Source organism: Zea mays, chromosome 3, assembly GCF_902167145.1.
Source record: "Zea mays cultivar B73 chromosome 3, Zm-B73-REFERENCE-NAM-5.0, whole genome shotgun sequence".
NCBI lineage: Eukaryota > Viridiplantae > Streptophyta > Magnoliopsida > Poales > Poaceae > Zea > Zea mays.
The window spans coordinates 228,915,414-228,933,190 of record NC_050098.1 but is presented as its reverse complement, the minus strand read 5'-3'; the positions used below and the strand labels follow the sequence as shown (position 1 = coordinate 228,933,190).

Genomic DNA, 17,777 nt, shown 5'->3' with positions numbered 1-17,777 from the left:
TCCGTACTAGTGTTCTAGGTTAAACTTCAGTAGAAGTATTGTAGCATGTTTAGGTCTATGTTCAGCTGTAGTTGTCGGTTGGTATGTTCATGCTTTTGGGGGAGTTTAATGTTCTGGTCTATGTAAACTGAATCCGGTTCAGTTACTACAATAATTATTCTGTTATGTTGGACTATGTTTGCCTTACTTTATACCATGTTACATGATGACTACATGCTCATTTTTGTCATGTTTGATCTGCCTGTATTCAATAGAATGGGTAGTGATTGGAACCAGGTGATGTCTCAATATGGAAGCTTCCTTAGCCAGATTGACGAGCAGCCTATCGGAACACAATATTCTGAATTTCCAGTTGATGGGCAACCCGAGGGCTCAAGAACACCAGCTGTTACTAAAAAGCCAACTCAAAGAACTAAGCTAGCAAACTTCACTGCTGAAGAGGACACAAGGGTATGCCATGCATGGCTTGCTGTTAGTTGCGATCCCATTATTAACATAGGCCAGAAACGTCAAGGATTTTGGAGTAGAATTACTGCAGCATACAACTCAAGACGAGGAACATTGCCAGAAAGGTCCACAAAATCTTTGATGAGTAGATGGGATACTATCAAAACACAGTGTTCCACTTTTGTTGGATACATGATGGCAGTCCTCCGACAGAATCCTAGTGGACTCAGTGACGCAGACAAGGTACATCTTTCATGTAACATTTTGACATCAGTATTTAGAGGTTTTTTAGTAGGTTCATGTTGTAACACTTTCTTATGTGTGGCAGACATCACTGGCAGCTTCTAGGTTTGCAGCAATTGAGAAGAAGCCTTTCCACTTTTTACACTGTTGGGCTATTCTTAAGGACCAACCAAAATGGATGGACAACCACATGGGTCAACAACAACAGCAAGCCAACGCTAATCCCACACATTCCAACACTGTCGATTTGGATGCTGAAGAATCTGTACCATCAAGCTTCACATCGAAGAGGCCCCTTGGTCGAGATGCTTCGAAGGAAAAGGCAAAGAGGACTAAATCTGTGGACACATCTTCATCAGATTCTGAGTTTATGACACGCATGGGTGATCTTTCTTTGGAGCGCCTGTCAGTGTACAAAACAGCTGTTTCAACTGAGGAAAAGAAGTTGGATTCAATGAACAGAAATGAGAGGCAGAAATTGCTCATAGAAAAGAAGAAGCTGAACCTGGAGAAAATAAGGCTAGAAAGGCAGAAACTAAAGGAGGACAAGGAAGAGGAGATAATGATCTTAAGCATGGATTTGAGCAAATGTAACCCTCTACTCCGCCAGTACTATGAAGCCAAGCAACAAGAGATACTGGCAAGGGTTACTGGGTCTACTTCATCTGGCCAGTGAAGGTTCATTACTTACTATGTTTGTTTGTCATTTATGAATGAGGCGTACTCGGACTTGTTACTGTGAGCTTGCTGTCGTGAGACCCAAATCTGGTTTGTACCAGATTTTTTTTAGGTCGTGTTTGAACTATTTGTTTTCAAGTTATTGTTTTGAACTATTTGTCATGGTTTGCACGTGAATGTTTTACTATATGTGTTGACGTATTTGGGTTCATGATCTGTGAGCTTGGTGCAGTTTATGTTTACCATTTGTACACACATGTGCTTGCATGACAGTAGTACTCCTTGTTATTGAATTGAAAAGCAGCATGAGACACTACGACACTTCAACACCAAGACACAAAGTACACACACTTGATAAGAACAAACATGACACTAACACAGACAGTAGAACAATGTAAAGTAAACAAAGACAGTTCGACAGTAGATAAGAACAGCCATGACAGAACTTGTTTCATTGCATCCTATGCAACTCCGGATCCATGTCGCGCCCAGTGATGGTGTATCAGATCTATCTGAAGCTGAGTATATTTGTTGCGGTCTTTCAGTTGGTTGTACCTTTGATTGACGAAGTCGTTGCGCTCTTCCAGTGAACCTTGAGTTGTGTCTGCCACCACTCCGATGTTTTCAAAGGTTGTGTTCAAAGACAATGGACCTTCGTCTTCTACTATCATGTTGTGCAATATTATGCATGTTTTCATGATGTCCCCAATGTGTTCAGGACTCCATCCGTATGCAGGTCCACGGACCACACCCCATCTCTTCTGGAGTACACCGAAAGCTCGTTCTATATCTTTTCGAGCAGACTCTTGAATCGTTGCAAAGTGTTGCGTTCTAACGTCATAGGGGTTACGGATTGTCTTGACAAATGCGGGCCAGTCAGGGTAAATCCCGTCTGCTAGGTAATATCCCATATTGTACGTGTGACCATTCACAGTGAATGAAACCGGAGGTGTGTCACCGCTCAGATGCCTTTCGAAAAGGTTTGAACGGTGAAGAACATTTATGTCGTTGCAACTACCTGGCAGACCAAAATATGCATGCCATATCCACAGGTCATACGACGCAACAGCTTCCAAGATCATGGTAGGATGTTTACCACGCCCTGTAAACATCCCCTTCCATGAACTTGGGCAGTTACGCCACTCCCAATGCATGCAATCAACACTACCAAGCATACCAGGAAACCCACGTGACTCGCCAACTTGGAGAAGGCGTGCGATATCTTCTGCATTTGGTGCACGGAGATAATAGGGAGCAAACGCGGTTTGGACGGCCGTGCAAAAGTGTTTCAATGCTTCATGAGCAGTAGATTCCCCAATTCGTACGTATTCGTCAACGGCATCAGCCGGAATACCGTAAGCAAGGATTCGAACAGCAGCAACAACTTTCTGTAGAGCAGAAAGACCTATCTCACCCGCACAATTTGGACGCTGAATAAAATATGGATCCACTTGTTGCACAACATCAACAAGGCGCTCAAAGACATGGCGACGCATGCGGAACCTACCATACAATTCATGTGTCATAATAGGGGTCATGAAGTTTTGTACATGGTAAAAAGAATGTGGTAATTGTAAATACCTCCTACGAAATTGAGCATCCGTGTACACCGGGTTCGCTCCAAAGTAGTCCGCTCGGATTCTTGCATCGCCGCTCATGTGATCACGATGAATCCTAACACGCCCTGGGATCGAACCACCATGACGACGCTCATTGTGTGCACGTCGCCTCCTATTGACCATGTGCCTCGCCAACTGCAACTCTTCTTCTTCCTCTTCCATTTCTTCCATCAAGCGCACAAGAAAATTGTTTTCTAAGTAGGGATTCATGGTTGTGGACTTTGGAAATGCAAGGTTGAGTGAAGTATGGAAGGCTCACTTCGTATTTATAGAGGAAGTACGCTTCGGATACAAGCCATTCGCTTGTCGTGCAAGGGAAGCTAGGCTATGGCTTCTCGAAGAAGAGTACTGGCTTACGGTGCAAGCTTGTCCATTTGAAAACATATTTTAGCAACGATATTATACTATGTTGCGCGTTACCGACAACAATTACAGAACATCAAAACAAGCAATGTAATTATTATTGATATTTCGAATTTATTGGTTTAAAAATTAATAAATACAATTTTTTCGTATCATTTATATAGTGTCAAATGAGAAGAAAACAAAGAAAAATGTAAAAGAAATGGAAAATGTGAATCTGTTAACACTGTAGCTTTAGGGGACGGGATTTAGAGGACGCTGCTGGAGACGGAGAATATATAGAGGACAGAATCTTTTAGAGTGTTCTGTAAAGGACAGAGAATATTCCTTTAGGGGACGAAATTTAGGGGACGCTGCTGGAGACAGTCTCAGGTGCTCCTTCCAAAGCCTAGCCGATGTTCCCTCATTGCTCCTCTTAAATTATGCATTTGAATTTTTCATTTTTTGCATTTTTTTGAATAAAATGAGGTAGCCAAACTTTATAAAAAAATCAAATAAATTATAAATTAGAACTGAGGGAGAATGAGGTATTATATGTATATTTCTTTAAAATCGACGGTATCAATAGGTACTCGTGGATGAAGCCTATACCTGTATCATATCCATATATTTGCAGATAGTCATCTCGTGTGTACCGGCGAGTAAAGTTTTGTATTTATATCCATGTCTATCAGGTATGCAAACTACTAGTACAACTACCATTAATGTAATTTATAAGAACAATGACGCAATGACGCCTAAAAGAGGTCTACTTTATATCTAAACTATGGCCTCCATTTTTTTTCTAGTTAAAACCTATACAATTAAACAAAGATATCTTATGTGCAACTGTAATTTTAACTAAATATTGTTATTCCTATCAAAAGGGGTTATACAACTTAGGTTCCGAACCTTCCACTAGCCTATAAGAGCATCTCCAACAATATCCTAAATCGGTGCTCTATCTTAAAATATAGGACTTAACACATAAAAAACAACTCCAACAATATCCTATTTTACAAATTTTTATTTAAAAATATAGGTCACACCATAAAGTGACCCAAATATACTACACATTGGATTAGTGCCTTATCCTTGTTTCTATATAATTTTTAACATTTACATTCTTAATAATGCAATTTATTTCCTAAATTACATGATTTAGGGCTTGACTGTTTGAGCACAATTTTTAGTGCCCTAGACACTTTAAATTATGTAGTATTTTAATTTTTTGGGCGCTATTTTGAAGCACTTTGTTGGAGATGCTCTTTACTAAGCTAGGAAGGTAAACTACACAACTAAGGCAACACAATATAAATGTGAAAGTTTAAATGTAATAGAGATACAAACTCCCATTGATGTGCTAGTATTTTTACCGAGGCGTCAAGAAGTACACAAGCTTCCCCCCTAATTTTTGTTAGAGCCCACACAAGGGAATGCCCATGTGAGGGCTAAGTTCTTGGTCAAGTAACTCGGTGGACAACATTGAACCTTCTCCACATACAAGTGGTGCTCCTGTCGTGGTCTCTACCAGGTGCTCTCGTCATCTCCACTACCAAGTCATTGGTTGAAATGCCATGTGCCTTATTTTCTCATGTGCAAGGTGATGGTCACACCACAAATACAATACTGTCACAAGATTACAAGACCATCTAGTACAACTTATAATGGCGCATCCAAGCACCAAGGGGTAGATGTGTATATTCCCCACTTTAAATCACTAGGGAGAACTAAGAGCAAGCGCTAATAAAGCAGTCTAACTAATCTAAGCACTACGCAAAGCATCTACCCTAATCATTGAGTGATCTTTGAGCAATAGGTGTCTAGAACTGTAGTGACAAAGTCCCAACTCTCTAGCAATGTTTCTCGGCCCTCACACATCTCAAATGGCCGGCTGAGTGGCGAGTGGGTATATATATAGTCCCAAGTCCAAAACTAGCCATTAGAAGTGATGCAGATTTTCTCACTCACTAGACACTCCGGTGCTGGCACCCGAGACGTCGATTCATGTCCACGTAAACTAGCCATTATAACTGGTTGTTACTTGTTGTTTGAGTAAGGGCATATGATACTTTCTCTAGTGTTTCATCGGACACATCCGATGCGTTATAGCCCTCCTCAGGTTGCTATGCAACCTCTCAAATTACCCTGTATGACGGAGTATCCGGTAGCACACCAAACACATATCTAGTGCCTTGTGGATTTTCCCAAACACACCATAGACTTCTATGAGTTCCATATTTGGTGCCTCATACGGTGTAATGTTCGGTGCACTCTTTCTCATTAGTCCTTCTTTGGTACATCAACACTCCTATCATGTATTCTATCTGATGGCTCTCCGAACACTGCGTTACGAGTGTTGTGTTTTTCTTCGGTTCTTTGCGTATCTTCAATTAGACTTCTTCTATTTTGTATTTTGGACTTCTATATGACCTCATAGATCTCCAATGAGTCCCCTAATGTCTTTCTTGAGCTATTGATCTTTTAGATCACCCTTTTGCTTTTGTTCAAACCTATGTTTTATCTTTTGGATTGTATCCATAAACACTAGAAAATAATGTTAGTCAAGATAATTACAGCGATCATCAAACATAAAACTTAACTATTAAATAGGATTGATCCATTTTTATTATAGTAACAAGTCATATGGATGAATTATATTATCTAATTAAACAAAAGGAGAGAAAAAAAGAAACGATGACGGATTGTATGTTGGGCCTTTGAGTGGCTGCTACGAATGGTTGAGAAACGGATATGCAGGTGGTTGTCTTCGGCATCAGCCTGGTTGAATTGACGCGGTAAGCAGAATGCATAGTAGAGACACGAGGAGGTTTTTGCCGTTTTTCCTTCTTTTTTTTAATTAAAAAGGGGTATTTTATTATGAAATAGGAAACATAGTTCTTACTGGCATTTTAGAGATCAGAACCATGAGACTTAGACAAATCCATGACAGCTAAGCTAAGTCATAAGAGTTTTTTTGAGACGATCACGCATACATGTGCAACCAACAGAACTGAGCACCAGACACAGGACCTACTTAAACCAAACAACTAGCTTAAGAAACCAAAAGACGAAGAGGCGCCCTCTTTTTTCTTATTCATCCAATATGCCTATCCAATGGCGTCCAGCCAATAGAGTGATTGAAGATTTCCTTAGCCATTTTTTTTTATGAGCCAGCTTCTTGCCACCAGCATCTTTCTTTCCCTCTCTTTCTCCAAAACATCACATGAATCCAGCCAAAAGCAACATTGGAAAATAACACCAGAGCCCAGAGGGATCATTTATCACTTTCTTATTAAAGCAGATGTCATTTCTAATTCTCCAAATGGCCCGCAAAACCGCACCACACCCTACTGAGATCAAATTTTCTTTCAATTTTATTAAACCTATGATCCCATCCCCAAACAGAAAATCAACATTTCTTGGGATGCAATGAAGATTTAAGGCAGTTTGAACTACTCTCCAGGATAACAAGCAACAGGGCAATCAAAGAAAATGTGATTTGTAGTTTCAAACAAACCACAAAAAAGAGCATTCTGTCGCCCCCTTCCAGTATCTGATTTTCAAAGTTCTCTTTTGACAGGATTATTCTGTTTTTAACACTAGCCAAAGAAACACCTTGATCCTCTGGGGAATTTTGGTTTTCCATATAAATTTATAAGGCACCTTGGCCAAATCACGTATACATCTGGTATATAAAGATCTAACGGAAAACCACTTTTATTAAGTAACCACACAACTTTATCATCAGAGTCAGATAAGCTATGATTACTGCAAATCTCTTTCAATTCTTCTAAAAGTTAGGTTATGCCAATTCAAACTAAGGGCTTTATTCACACTTATCTCTTTATTAAGGGATAAATCAAACAGTCTCTTAAATCTTTCAGACAAAGGGCAATATTAGGCCGCTTCTCTGTGGGTCTCAAATATACAGCTCCTGAGATTAGGCCCTAATTTTTTTTGGATGAATTCCATTTAAATAGGGTTTATGTTAGACCTCCATTTTCTGGTTGCGGCCCTACATTTGAAATTGTTTATGAGTTTTTTCAGATCCCGAATCCATTTTGCTAGCAAACTCATATTCGTACATCCGAATTTTTCCTTCTTACATGTTACTCCTACTAGGAACACGCAAGCGCAAAGCAAATCCGAGATAGGAATGAAACGAGGCCGGGGGAAAGAGAAGCCAAACAGCAAACACACGGCAGCAGAGTGCAAAGCCACGGCGATGAGCAAATGGCAAAAGGCAACACATGTGACTGCTGACCACGACGCGACGCGCAAACCTTAACAAGTCAGCAAGCAGATGGGCTTCTCATCACATATACTCCGTATAAAGCAGAGAGGAGAGGAGAGGAGAGGAGACGGGGACGGCACCGGCAGCGCTCCACAGGCCCAACCTGCCGTCCACGGCGCGAAAGAAGAGCCGCGAACCCGGGAGTCCTGCCTGTCCTCGTCCTCCTCCCCCTTGCCATCCGCCGCCCATGGCGTCCGCGTCCGCCCCCGAAGTGGTGGTGGTCTTCGACTTCGACCGGACCATCATCGACTGGGACAGCGACGACTGGGTCATCACCAAGCTCGGCGCCGCCGACGCCTTCCAGCGCCTGCGCCCAACCATGCGCTGGAACCCGCTCATGGTACTGCTACCTCTCCTCGTCCGGTAACTAACCTCCCTCGTCCTTCCTGAGGGAAGACATGCGCCAAGTCGATTTCGGTTTCTCTTTCCAGGACAGGATGATGGCGGAGCTCCACGCCAGGGGGAAGACGCCCGAGGACATCCGCGACTGCCTCAGGAGCGCGCCGCTCGACACGCACGTCGTTTCCGCAGTCAAGACGGCGGCGGCGCTGGGGTACGCACGGCACAACCACACCATGCCGACCACGTTCTCACCTGCCGCTGCAGCACTTGCGTTTGGGACCGACCGACCGATGTTCTTTGATGCTGGCAATGGCATGGCTGCTGCTGCTCCCGTTTGCAGGTGTGACTTGAAGGTGGTGAGCGACGCCAACACCTTCTTCATCGAGACCGTCCTGGCGCACCACGGCGTGCTCGGCTGCTTCTCCGAGATCGTCACCAATCCGGCGAGCGTCGACGCGGACGGCAGGCTCAGGATCTCGCCGTTCCACGACCCCGCGTCCGCGCCGCACGGTTGCAGCCTCTGCCCTGACAACATGTGCAAGGTACCACGATTACAAACAGCATAGTTTTCTAGTTTAAGATGTCTGGATGCCCATACTCTACTTTCGACACTGATGAAATCTCTGTGCAATGCACATAGTCAACAGTCATGTCGAGATGCGGAAACTCACCGGTAATTCAGCATAAACCAAAGATGTGCTCTTACCACGTGCAGTGCAGGGCAAGATACTGGGGAGGATCCAGGCAACAGGCAGTGACAAGAAGCGGCGCCGGCGCTTCATCTACATCGGTGACGGGAAGGGAGATTACTGCCCGTCCCTCAAGCTGGGGGAAGGGGACCACGTCATGGCAAGGGAGAACTACCCCCTGTGGCATCTCATCTGCGACAACAAGCAGCTTCTCAAGGCTGAGGTTCATCCGTGGAACAGCGGCGAGGAACTGGAAAAGACGCTGCTTAAGTTGGCCGGCGAAGTGATCAGTCCACCTGCACAGGCTTCACAATTTGACTACAGCAAATGCGAGATGAGCAATCCAGCATCCTGCCCTCCGTCGTGTGCCGCACTGATTACCGACCAACTCTTAGTTCGCAAGTACTGATAAAAGTCTCCATCCTGCATTCAACATGATATATGTCGTCAATCTGCACAGCAATTTAGAGATGGATTATCTATGCTATACACTATGTTATCAAATAAACTGTAGCGTGGCATGGAAGGACATGAGTTGAGAATTAATTGATGCCAGTGTGGGAAACTATAGTCTCTAACTCCTCAGGAAAATCCAAATTTCCAACAGCAGAATCCATTATGTCAGTCTGTCAGATCAATAGCCAAGACAGTAACAGCATACGGTGGATGTGGATATGCTACAGGACGGGCAACATTTTCATTGATAATGATTCACGAGCCTACCCTTTGTTCAGCTGTACACAAAACTACCCATATATCTGGAATATCCTTGTGGTCTGAATGTCTGATCTTGTCCATAAGGACACTGTAGAGCCCCACCCACCGGTAGCATACGAGATCGCAGGAACAAAGGGTATTTCATGTGTCCTGCTAGCCCCAAGAATTGTGATCCATACATATGCATCTGGAACCAATGACACCTGACCGTAGATTCAGCTTCAGGAAGTTCTCCAGCCTTCATCAGAATACCAACCATGCAGCATAGTGTTTCATTCTAGGTAATTCCATAAGACAGTACTAGTATAAAGTAAAAGTAGTTCATTCATCGAGTAGCCCACACCACACGACTAGAAGCTGACAGAAACCCTACAGAAGAGATCCCGTTGGGTTCCACATGCAAAGTGAAAACTTAGACCTACCCCATGAACACCAGGTCCAGTACCACCGAGCACCGTACAGGCCATGGGCACCGTGCAATCGCAGACCCATTCCGCGTGGCGACGCGCGGACATCACGGCGGTCCTGGCGACCACGTCTCGGTGCAGCATTCTATCAAATGCCTTCCGGTCGTCGGCCAGGCGGCCGCACTCGCAGCGAACGCCAAGGCCGAGCAGTGCGTCGTGACGACTTGTCCGGTAGCGTAGACTCGCAGGGCCGGCAGCGGAGACCCTCGGACTAGTCGATTCGTGGGCATGGGCGTCAGCGCGGAGCGCAGATCGGCATGGGTAGAAGAGGAGAGGATCACATCGTCAGGTGAGGCGCGCATGAAGAAGCTGGCGATAAGGGGGAGGCCGGCGACATATGCGTCACTGAGAACGGAGATGCATACAGAAAAAACAATGCCTTCCTCTTCCTCGTAACTCCGGAAGGCTTTCCAGTTGCTTACATCTGATAGTTTCATGATTTCATCACGTTCTCAATCACCATTGACCAAAAAGAAAAGGAGATGTATAGTGTGTTTGGTTGGAAAAAACAATCCATCCTAAATGAGGGGATGTATTATAAGTCTATTCCACAAACCAAAACCAAACAAGAAAGTAAGTAAGAAGATGATAGACTACCTCATTCATCAAACCAAACATGTTGGTAATATTTCACCATATTCACTCATCATTCACAAAAGAAAAAAAGAAAACGTACTGTTTGACCGCATGTCGTCAGCACAAAAAAAGACACTATACACAGGAGAAGGTTAAGATTTCATTACTTCCAACTGGTTCCGTGGGATAACGAAGTACCCAGCTATTACAAAAGTAACTTGAAGCAAGACTACATTTTTAGGTCTCTACTCTACTATAGCTGCGTCATAACAACAGAGAGCACGATATGGCCCATAGCAAACATCATATGCTCCATGTCAAGTATGGTCAGCTAACGGTTACTACTACATCCGAATGCCTAGCTGGAGATGGGGCCGTCTTGCGGATTCTGCACGGCATCATTAACAAGCGGCAGCTGAAACAAGACTGGTCCTGGCTCCAAAAAAAGGCGGCTGTCCAAGGAACTCTCAAAAGCAACTGTCCAAAGTAAGCATTAGCGGGTGATCTCGTTTCTATGCATCAGTTTGATTCTTCCATCTCATCATCAGACTGCGGGTTCTCTACCTCACTGCCACTGCTTATGCCATTAGCTGCTGATAGGTAGTCCTTCAGCGAGCTGTCTTCAACCTTGTACTTCACAAACTTCACAGCTGTTGCATCTTCGTATCCGCAGCTCTTCCTCTTCCTCATGCCGTCAGTCACCCCCTTCATTGACTGGGCAGCAGCCATAAAAGCATTATTACCTGCAGTCTCCATCTCATCCACAGCTTCATCCTCGCTGCCTTTGGTGTCCATAAACTCCCTACCACTCTGCTTATCAAAAAAGAAAAGGTCCGCATCTGAATGAATCATGTTCCCATGGCCATTCTTGACCCCATCATAAGCAAACCTCTCCATAATACAAGAACTGTAGTCTCCAAACACTTTGAGCCCCTTGACTTCAAGGTCGACAAGCCACTCTGTGAAAAGCAAACATATACAGTTTCTGCTTGAGTAAGCGGTCCAGAAAGACATGATAAAGAAAAACCAATGATGCTGTTTAATATTTGCACATACTAATAATAGATTGCGGTGTATTGGCAATTGGTTTGCTGAGTGCACCAGAGCCAGCTTGAAAAGTAGCCCACTTGATGAGAAAATTGGGAACATTTGAGGTTGAGAAAGCATTGATAAATGACACTGCTCTCCCTTGATCACCTTTCCTCCTGTCAGAAGAAATGAAATGAGAAGATATTTCCACCCCAGCTAAGTTTTGATTACAATAACTCCTCATCACCTGGCATCATTGACAGCATCAAGAGTGATAACCAATCTCAACACGTATATAGGCAAAAGATCAACTCCAACACCATTGTTAATGAAAGAATAGTCCACCAGGATAAGAGAATCATAAAGGACATCTCTCAACAAGATTTCATCATCAGCGCTCTGAGTCACCAAGGAACCAAACACGACACGAATTACGACACACAAAAAAACATAATCATGATCTGAAACAAAAAGGTATACTAGGACAAACCACAGATCAGGCTTCAACCTGTTTGCATGTCACAAAGATGAGTCATTAACTCCAACTTAAGTCATGCTCCTTGCATATGATGACAGCAAAATGCTACAATAACAATGGTCCATACAAGTACCACATGCCTTGTGAATGCTTAATTAATACTCTTATAACTTAGATAATAACTAGTGGATTCACAATAATACTAGCTTGCTAAGTCATGTTCTCTAATTGCTCATTAGTCAGGAAACACATACCACTAGAGAGTAAACAGGCAGTGGAGAGTTCAAGAGCATGTTCAGCAAGACCCCTGTTAAATCCACGGGCAAAACATGCCAACACAATCTCGAGTCACTACAAGTGATGCTAAAAGGAAGAATAAGAAATTGGCCGTGAAACACTTACCGAAGAATCGGTGGTTCTGGAAGACCGGGATGGAGCTGACTGCCCAGATCTTGAGCTCCTTCTGCAGCTCAGAGCGAGGCACCCCTGTTGCATTCTGCACCTTGAGGCAGAGCCTGAGAAGGAACGCCTCAGCCAGCACCACCCCGGCGAGGTAGTCAACGCTGCAGCCTTCCTTCATGAGCTCCCGCCTGGCCTCGTCCCCAGCGAGCGGGAACAGCACTTGGAACGGGCACCTCTCCCTCGAGTAGCGCACGCTCCACACTTTGACGAGCTCCCCAAAGGCCGGCAGCAGGCTCACAGCGTCTGCGGTGGCGCCCACGGTCGAAGAGGGGGCAGAGCGGTTGCTGCAGATGCTGATGTAGCTGAGGACGGCCTCAACGAGGGTCTCGGTCTCCCTGCGCGGCTTGTCGGCGTGGAAGAGCTCGGAAACGACAGGGGCGAGAAGGGCAAGCGGCTTGGCGGTGCCGGGCGAGGAGGCGGTGAAGGCGGAGAGGAGCTGGAGCAGGGAGCGGAGGTCGTCGGGACGGTCGTGGAAGGAGAGCGCGGAGAAGAACCAGACAGCCTCGAGCGGTGGGTCCGGGTAGGCGCTGAGGACGCGCGAGAAGACGCGGTGAAAGTTGGTGAGGTCGGCTGCGCCGGGGGCTGGGGCGTTGGAGACGGCAGCGAGGAAGCCCGAGGCGGAGTCGCGGAGGAGTGAATCGAGGCTGGGGAAGCAGAGGGCGGCGCCCATGGAAGGGAAGTCCACCACGATGGAGCCGGCGGCCATGGCGCGGCGGAGGCCGAGGCGGATTGGTTCGAATCGGGGCCGGAGGGACGAAACCCTAACCCTAGGCTCGACCTGAGAGGAGTTCGGGTTCGGGGAGGTCGAGGGAAGGAGTTATTTGGAGCAGAGGTATCCCGAACGGCGGGCTTCGGAAGTTTGCTATCCTCAACCTTGCAATTGGAATTTTAGTATTATAATAGGCTTCCGATTGGAAAATTGTCTTCGTGGGCACTTTTAACAGTCTCGCCGTCGGTTAACTTGTTCCGGCTCTCGTGCTAAGGATTCCCCGTTCTTCTAAGGATTCCCCGTTCTTCAAAACGGATCTCGTGCTCGCTCTCTCCTTTCTTCCTCTCCCTCTCTGTCCGTCGTCCCCTAGCTCGCTCCTGCTCTGTCCTCGACGAGCTCGCGACTGCTCCGTGCTCCCGGCCCTCGACGGCGCTCATCTCCTCGACGGCGCTCCTCTCCAAGGTATCCTCTCGAGTGCCCATACTTTTTATCTTCTGTGGCGCCCCATACTGCTCCCTGGCGGCTGCCTCTGTCCTCGCCGGCGTTACTGACTGCTCCCGGCAGTCCCCGCGGTCCCGACTGCTCCCGGCAGTCCCCTCGCTCCCGGCGCTCCCCACTGCTCCCGGCAGTCCCAATGCAACCTCCGGCAGTCCCCTCGCCGGACCTCGCAGTCCAAGCAGCCGGCGAATTATCCTCGTCGTTGCCTCCAGGCGAGGTCGTTGGCAGCGACACAGGGGTGGCCCTCAATCCGTCGCCGTTGGTCGATGCTGCTCTGACGATCGACGACGTTGATAACTCTTGGTTGGAGGCACCACCAGCTTGTCCTGAAGATCGGGTAGAAATGCTGTACAAATGTATTTCATATATTAGTCTGCACTTGTGTATTGTTGACAACTCTCATTTGTACTGCTCATCATAATTTTTGTAGGGCACTGTCAATTTTCAGTTAACAGTGTTTGACCCAGTGCAAGTATTTGATTTTGAGGGTATTGGACCTGATCTTCGATGGGATGAAGAAGGGCCTCAACATGTACCCAGTGAGTTAGCTATGTATTCGAAACTTGGATTTGCGGCTGAAGATGAACGAGAAAACAAAGAGAGAGAGGAGGCTTCTAATCATTGTGGTGATTCAAATAATCCAAATGAGTTTGGAGTTGATTCTTCATCCTCCATGCCCTGTGTTGATTTTTTGCCAAACGAGAGTAGAGTTTTGTATGATTCTAACCATCCAGTCATGGCGGTTGGCTGCATGTATCCATCTATGGCTGAATTCAGACTTGCTATGAGACAGTATGCCATAGAAAAAGAGTTTGAGTTAGGCATTGAGGCTAGTACCCCGAAGAAATACAGAGGATTTTGTCGAGGTGGTGATTGTCCTTGGAGCATACATGCAAGAATTGAGAGGGATGGGTCACCTACCATAATTGTACGGTATTGTCAAAGTTTTAATTTTGTTGAAGTTTTTTTATGCCTTAGTAGTAATGTGCATTTCATTTATACTTCTGTAGGTGACTGTGATGAATGATCATCACACTTGCACTTCTAGTGGCCGGAGGAGGACAAGCACACCAACCAGTGCTTGGGTTGCTGCTAAAGCTTTACCTATCCTTGCGAAGAAACCACACACAGGTGCAAAGGATTTACAGACTTTCCTTCAAGATACGTACAAGTGCACCATTTCTTATGATACAGTTTGGTATGGAAAAGAGAAAGCCTTGAAGCAGTTGTTTGGGACTTGGGAAGAGAGTTTCCAACTTCTATTCTCTTGGAAGGAGGCTGTATTGCAGAGGTCACCTGATAGTGTCATTGAAATTGATGTACGTGTTGAGGATGGCAGAGTTTATTTTAGTAGGTTCTTCTGTGCACTTGGCCCTTGTATTAGTGGTTTCTTACATGGATGCAGACCTTACTTGAGTGTTGATTCGACAGCTTTGAATGGTAGATGGAATGGTCACCTACCATCTGCAACAGCCGTCGACGGCCACAACTGGATGTTCCCTGTTGCATATGGATTCTTTGAGTCCGAAACAGAGGACAACTGGCATTGGTTCCTTCTACAGTTACGCAAGGCCATCGGGGATTTACCTAACCTAGCATTGTGTTCTGATGCTTGCAAAGGGCTAACAAATGCAATGAAGGATGTTTTTCCAGAAGCTGAGAAAAGAGAGTGTTTCCGGCACCTAATGAACAATTATGTCAAGCAATATGCTGGATCCGAATACATGTACCCTGCTGCCAGGGCGTACAAGGCAGAAGTATATGACATGTACATTGCAAATGTCAGAAGCAATCCTGATATTGCTGCTTGGTTAGATAGGTTCCATTCCTTGTTGTGGTACCGAAGTGCATTCAACCCTACTATCAAATGCGACTATGTAACAAATAACATTGCTGAGGTGTTCAATAACTGGATAAAGGACTACAAGGACCTCCCTGTTTGTGACCTGGCTGACAAAATTAGGATAATGATCATGCAACTATTTTACAAGAGGAGGCGGATAGGAAGGAGGTTGGAGGGAAAGATTTTACCTTCTATCATAGCACAACTGAATGCAAGAACTAGAGGACTTGGACACTTGGAGGTCATAAAAGGCGATGACTATGTTGCAGAGGTGAGAGACAATGGTGATTGTTTTTCTAGATATGTGGTGAAGGCTCATCTTAGAGAATGTTCATGTAAGGAATGGCAACATACAGGGAAGCCCTGCCACCATGCATTATGTCTAATTACCGCACAGCAATATAGAAATGTAATGATGGAGGAGTTTGTCGACGATTACTACTCAGTTGACATGTTTAGGAAAGCTTATGACAGATTGGTGGAGCCAATTGAAAGCAAATTATTTTGGCCGAAGGTGGATTTTGCAAAGGAGGTTGGTGCTCCACTAGGCAAGAGAGGCGTGGGACGTCAAAGGAAAACTAGGTTCAAGAGTTGTCTAGAAGGTGGGAGTAGTAAAAAAAAGCCTGCAAACGAAAGTGAGAAAGCTAAGAAGATTATTCGAGGCAAATTCAAGTGCCCTAATTGTGGGGAGTTAGGGCATAGGAAGACTAGCTACAAATGCCCCCTAAATGGAACGAAGAAAAGGTACTCTTATAATCTCGTATCTGTTTTTATAAATTAATTTTGGTTGTTTATCTAATAATCATCTGCACAGGAAAAGGAAACCAAGAAAGAACTCAACAAAGAAATGGTTTCCTAAGGAGCCAGCTGAAGCTTCTTCGTCACAGCCTGAAGTAGGGGATTCTGGTCGACACCAAATTGTCTGCATTGATGTTCCACAAGAAACAGTTGGTACTACCCCACAGAAGAGAGTGAGGCGTGCTGTCAAAAAACTGACTCCAAAGAAGAAGATGAACGCTGGCTAGAAAATTAGGACAATGTCATGTCTTAAACTAGTTTCCAGGCTTGTTTGTGATGATGTAATGTATTGAAGTACTTTCTTCAGTTTTCAGATGATGTAATGTATTGAAGCACTTTCTCTAGACTTGTTTGTGATGTAATGTATTCAAGTACTTTCTCTAGACTTGACAACTTATCTTCAGTTTTCAGAAACCACATATTTTCAGCTAGCTTCAGTTCATCACTGTTGCTGTCAGGTGTTTCTACATGGCAACTTATTTTCAGTTTTCAGAACCTCTTTGCTACTGTCTTGCAGGATGACAGTGTTAGATAAATATCATGTCCAATTCTGGGTACATCTGGTGATCCAAATTCTGGGTATTCTCCAGTTTTGGATTGGAACATGCAGCCACTTGTCTATCCAGTTCTGGTGGTCCTAGAGGTGCTGGTTTCAGCCTGCTCGTTTCAGCCACATGCAGCCACCTGTGTGAAGCTTGTCGTAGAGATGAAAGAACGGCTAGCAAGTGTAGATATTCCTGTGCTGGTGGTCGACCTGTTTGGCTGCCACCGAGTTCATATATGTACATGATTCCTTGGACATTTATGGTCGACCTGTGCTGATTGTAGTGGCAGCCAAACATTTTCCTTCGGTGCGTTCGTTCCAGCTGAAACGAGCAGGCTGGTACATATTCCTGTGCTGGTGGCTGCAGCCTGCAGGTGTAGATACACCTTAACTGCCAAATTCTGGGTACATCTGGTGATCCAAATTCTGGGAACAGCTGGTAGTGAAGAAAGCTGGTAAAAACTCTGGGTACAGCTGGTTGACATTAGTTCAGGCAGATACACAATTATTCGAAAAATGCAGTACAACGACAATTATGAACACAAACTTAAACTGGTTTTCACTGAACTGGTTGACATTAGTTCCAATCACAAGAGTTCGAATTACAATAGTTCGAATTACACATTACACATTACAATAGTTCCAATTACAATAGTTCGAATTACACATTACATATTACAACAACATAATCATGGCCACTACATCGGCAATCAGCGATCTCATCGGAGTCACAGACAAATAGCTCAGATAGGCTCACTTCATATAGGACCCTTCATACGGCGATCAGGAATCTCATCGGAGTCAAAAGAAGAGTTGTCCTCATCCGAACCACACAGCTCAGTACAATCACAATGAACATCAGTCTTGAAATCATCGTACATTCCAAGGGCTTCATAATCCTCAAGTAGAGGCTGAGGACCAATAAGAACTTCCTCCAAATCCCTGCTCATAGTGTCTAGACCTTTTGCAATTTGAGTAACATCACTCATGGCATTAATC

At 44.9% G+C, this 17,777-nt stretch overlaps 5 protein-coding genes across 10 annotated transcripts; 3 read left to right on the top strand and 2 right to left on the bottom strand.

Annotated features, from left to right (window-relative positions):
* Window positions 1-259: 259 nt before the first annotated feature.
* Window positions 260-1,576, top strand: LOC103652615 (glutathione S-transferase T3-like). Its single transcript, XM_008678161.2, has 2 exons — window positions 260-690; window positions 776-1,576. The coding sequence occupies exons 1-2, from the start codon at window positions 280-282 to the stop codon at window positions 1,364-1,366; spliced, it is 1,002 nt and encodes a 333-aa protein (XP_008676383.2). The 5' UTR covers window positions 260-279; the 3' UTR covers window positions 1,367-1,576.
* A 74-nt stretch (window positions 1,577-1,650) lies between these two features.
* LOC103651573 (protein ALP1-like) lies at window positions 1,651-3,222 on the bottom strand. The gene is made up of 2 exons (XM_008677224.4): window positions 2,950-3,222; window positions 1,651-2,871 (listed from the first exon to the last, which is right to left on the bottom strand). Exons 1-2 carry the CDS (start codon window positions 3,195-3,197, stop codon window positions 1,830-1,832), a joined length of 1,290 nt encoding a protein of 429 aa, XP_008675446.1. The 5' UTR covers window positions 3,198-3,222; the 3' UTR covers window positions 1,651-1,829.
* A 4,380-nt stretch (window positions 3,223-7,602) lies between these two features.
* On the top strand, window positions 7,603-9,281 carry LOC100281893 (uncharacterized). Of its 6 annotated transcripts, none has more exons than XM_008674632.4 (4): window positions 7,603-7,966; window positions 8,058-8,179; window positions 8,309-8,510; window positions 8,689-9,281. In XM_008674632.4, the coding sequence occupies exons 1-4, from the start codon at window positions 7,814-7,816 to the stop codon at window positions 9,064-9,066; spliced, it is 855 nt and encodes a 284-aa protein (XP_008672854.1). In that variant the 5' UTR covers window positions 7,603-7,813; the 3' UTR covers window positions 9,067-9,281. The 6 variants fall into 6 exon arrangements, with proteins under 6 accessions (XP_008672854.1, XP_020405304.1, XP_020405301.1 ...); XM_020549715.3 differs by having other exon boundaries at window positions 8,609-9,242; NM_001154813.2 differs by having other exon boundaries at window positions 7,654-7,966; window positions 8,684-9,242.
* Window positions 9,282-10,557: 1,276 nt separating this feature from the next.
* LOC100276342 (uncharacterized) lies at window positions 10,558-13,186 on the bottom strand. Its single transcript, NM_001150152.2, has 5 exons — window positions 12,327-13,186; window positions 12,179-12,231; window positions 11,694-11,845; window positions 11,474-11,622; window positions 10,558-11,376 (listed from the first exon to the last, which is right to left on the bottom strand). Exons 1-5 carry the CDS (start codon window positions 13,090-13,092, stop codon window positions 10,937-10,939), a joined length of 1,560 nt encoding a protein of 519 aa, NP_001143624.2. The 5' UTR covers window positions 13,093-13,186; the 3' UTR covers window positions 10,558-10,936.
* Window positions 13,187-13,703: 517 nt separating this feature from the next.
* LOC103651572 (uncharacterized) lies at window positions 13,704-16,578 on the top strand. The gene is made up of 4 exons (XM_008677223.3): window positions 13,704-13,930; window positions 14,024-14,521; window positions 14,604-16,180; window positions 16,251-16,578. Exons 1-4 carry the CDS (start codon window positions 13,730-13,732, stop codon window positions 16,459-16,461), a joined length of 2,487 nt encoding a protein of 828 aa, XP_008675445.2. The 5' UTR covers window positions 13,704-13,729; the 3' UTR covers window positions 16,462-16,578.
* Window positions 16,579-17,777: the final 1,199 nt, after the last annotated feature.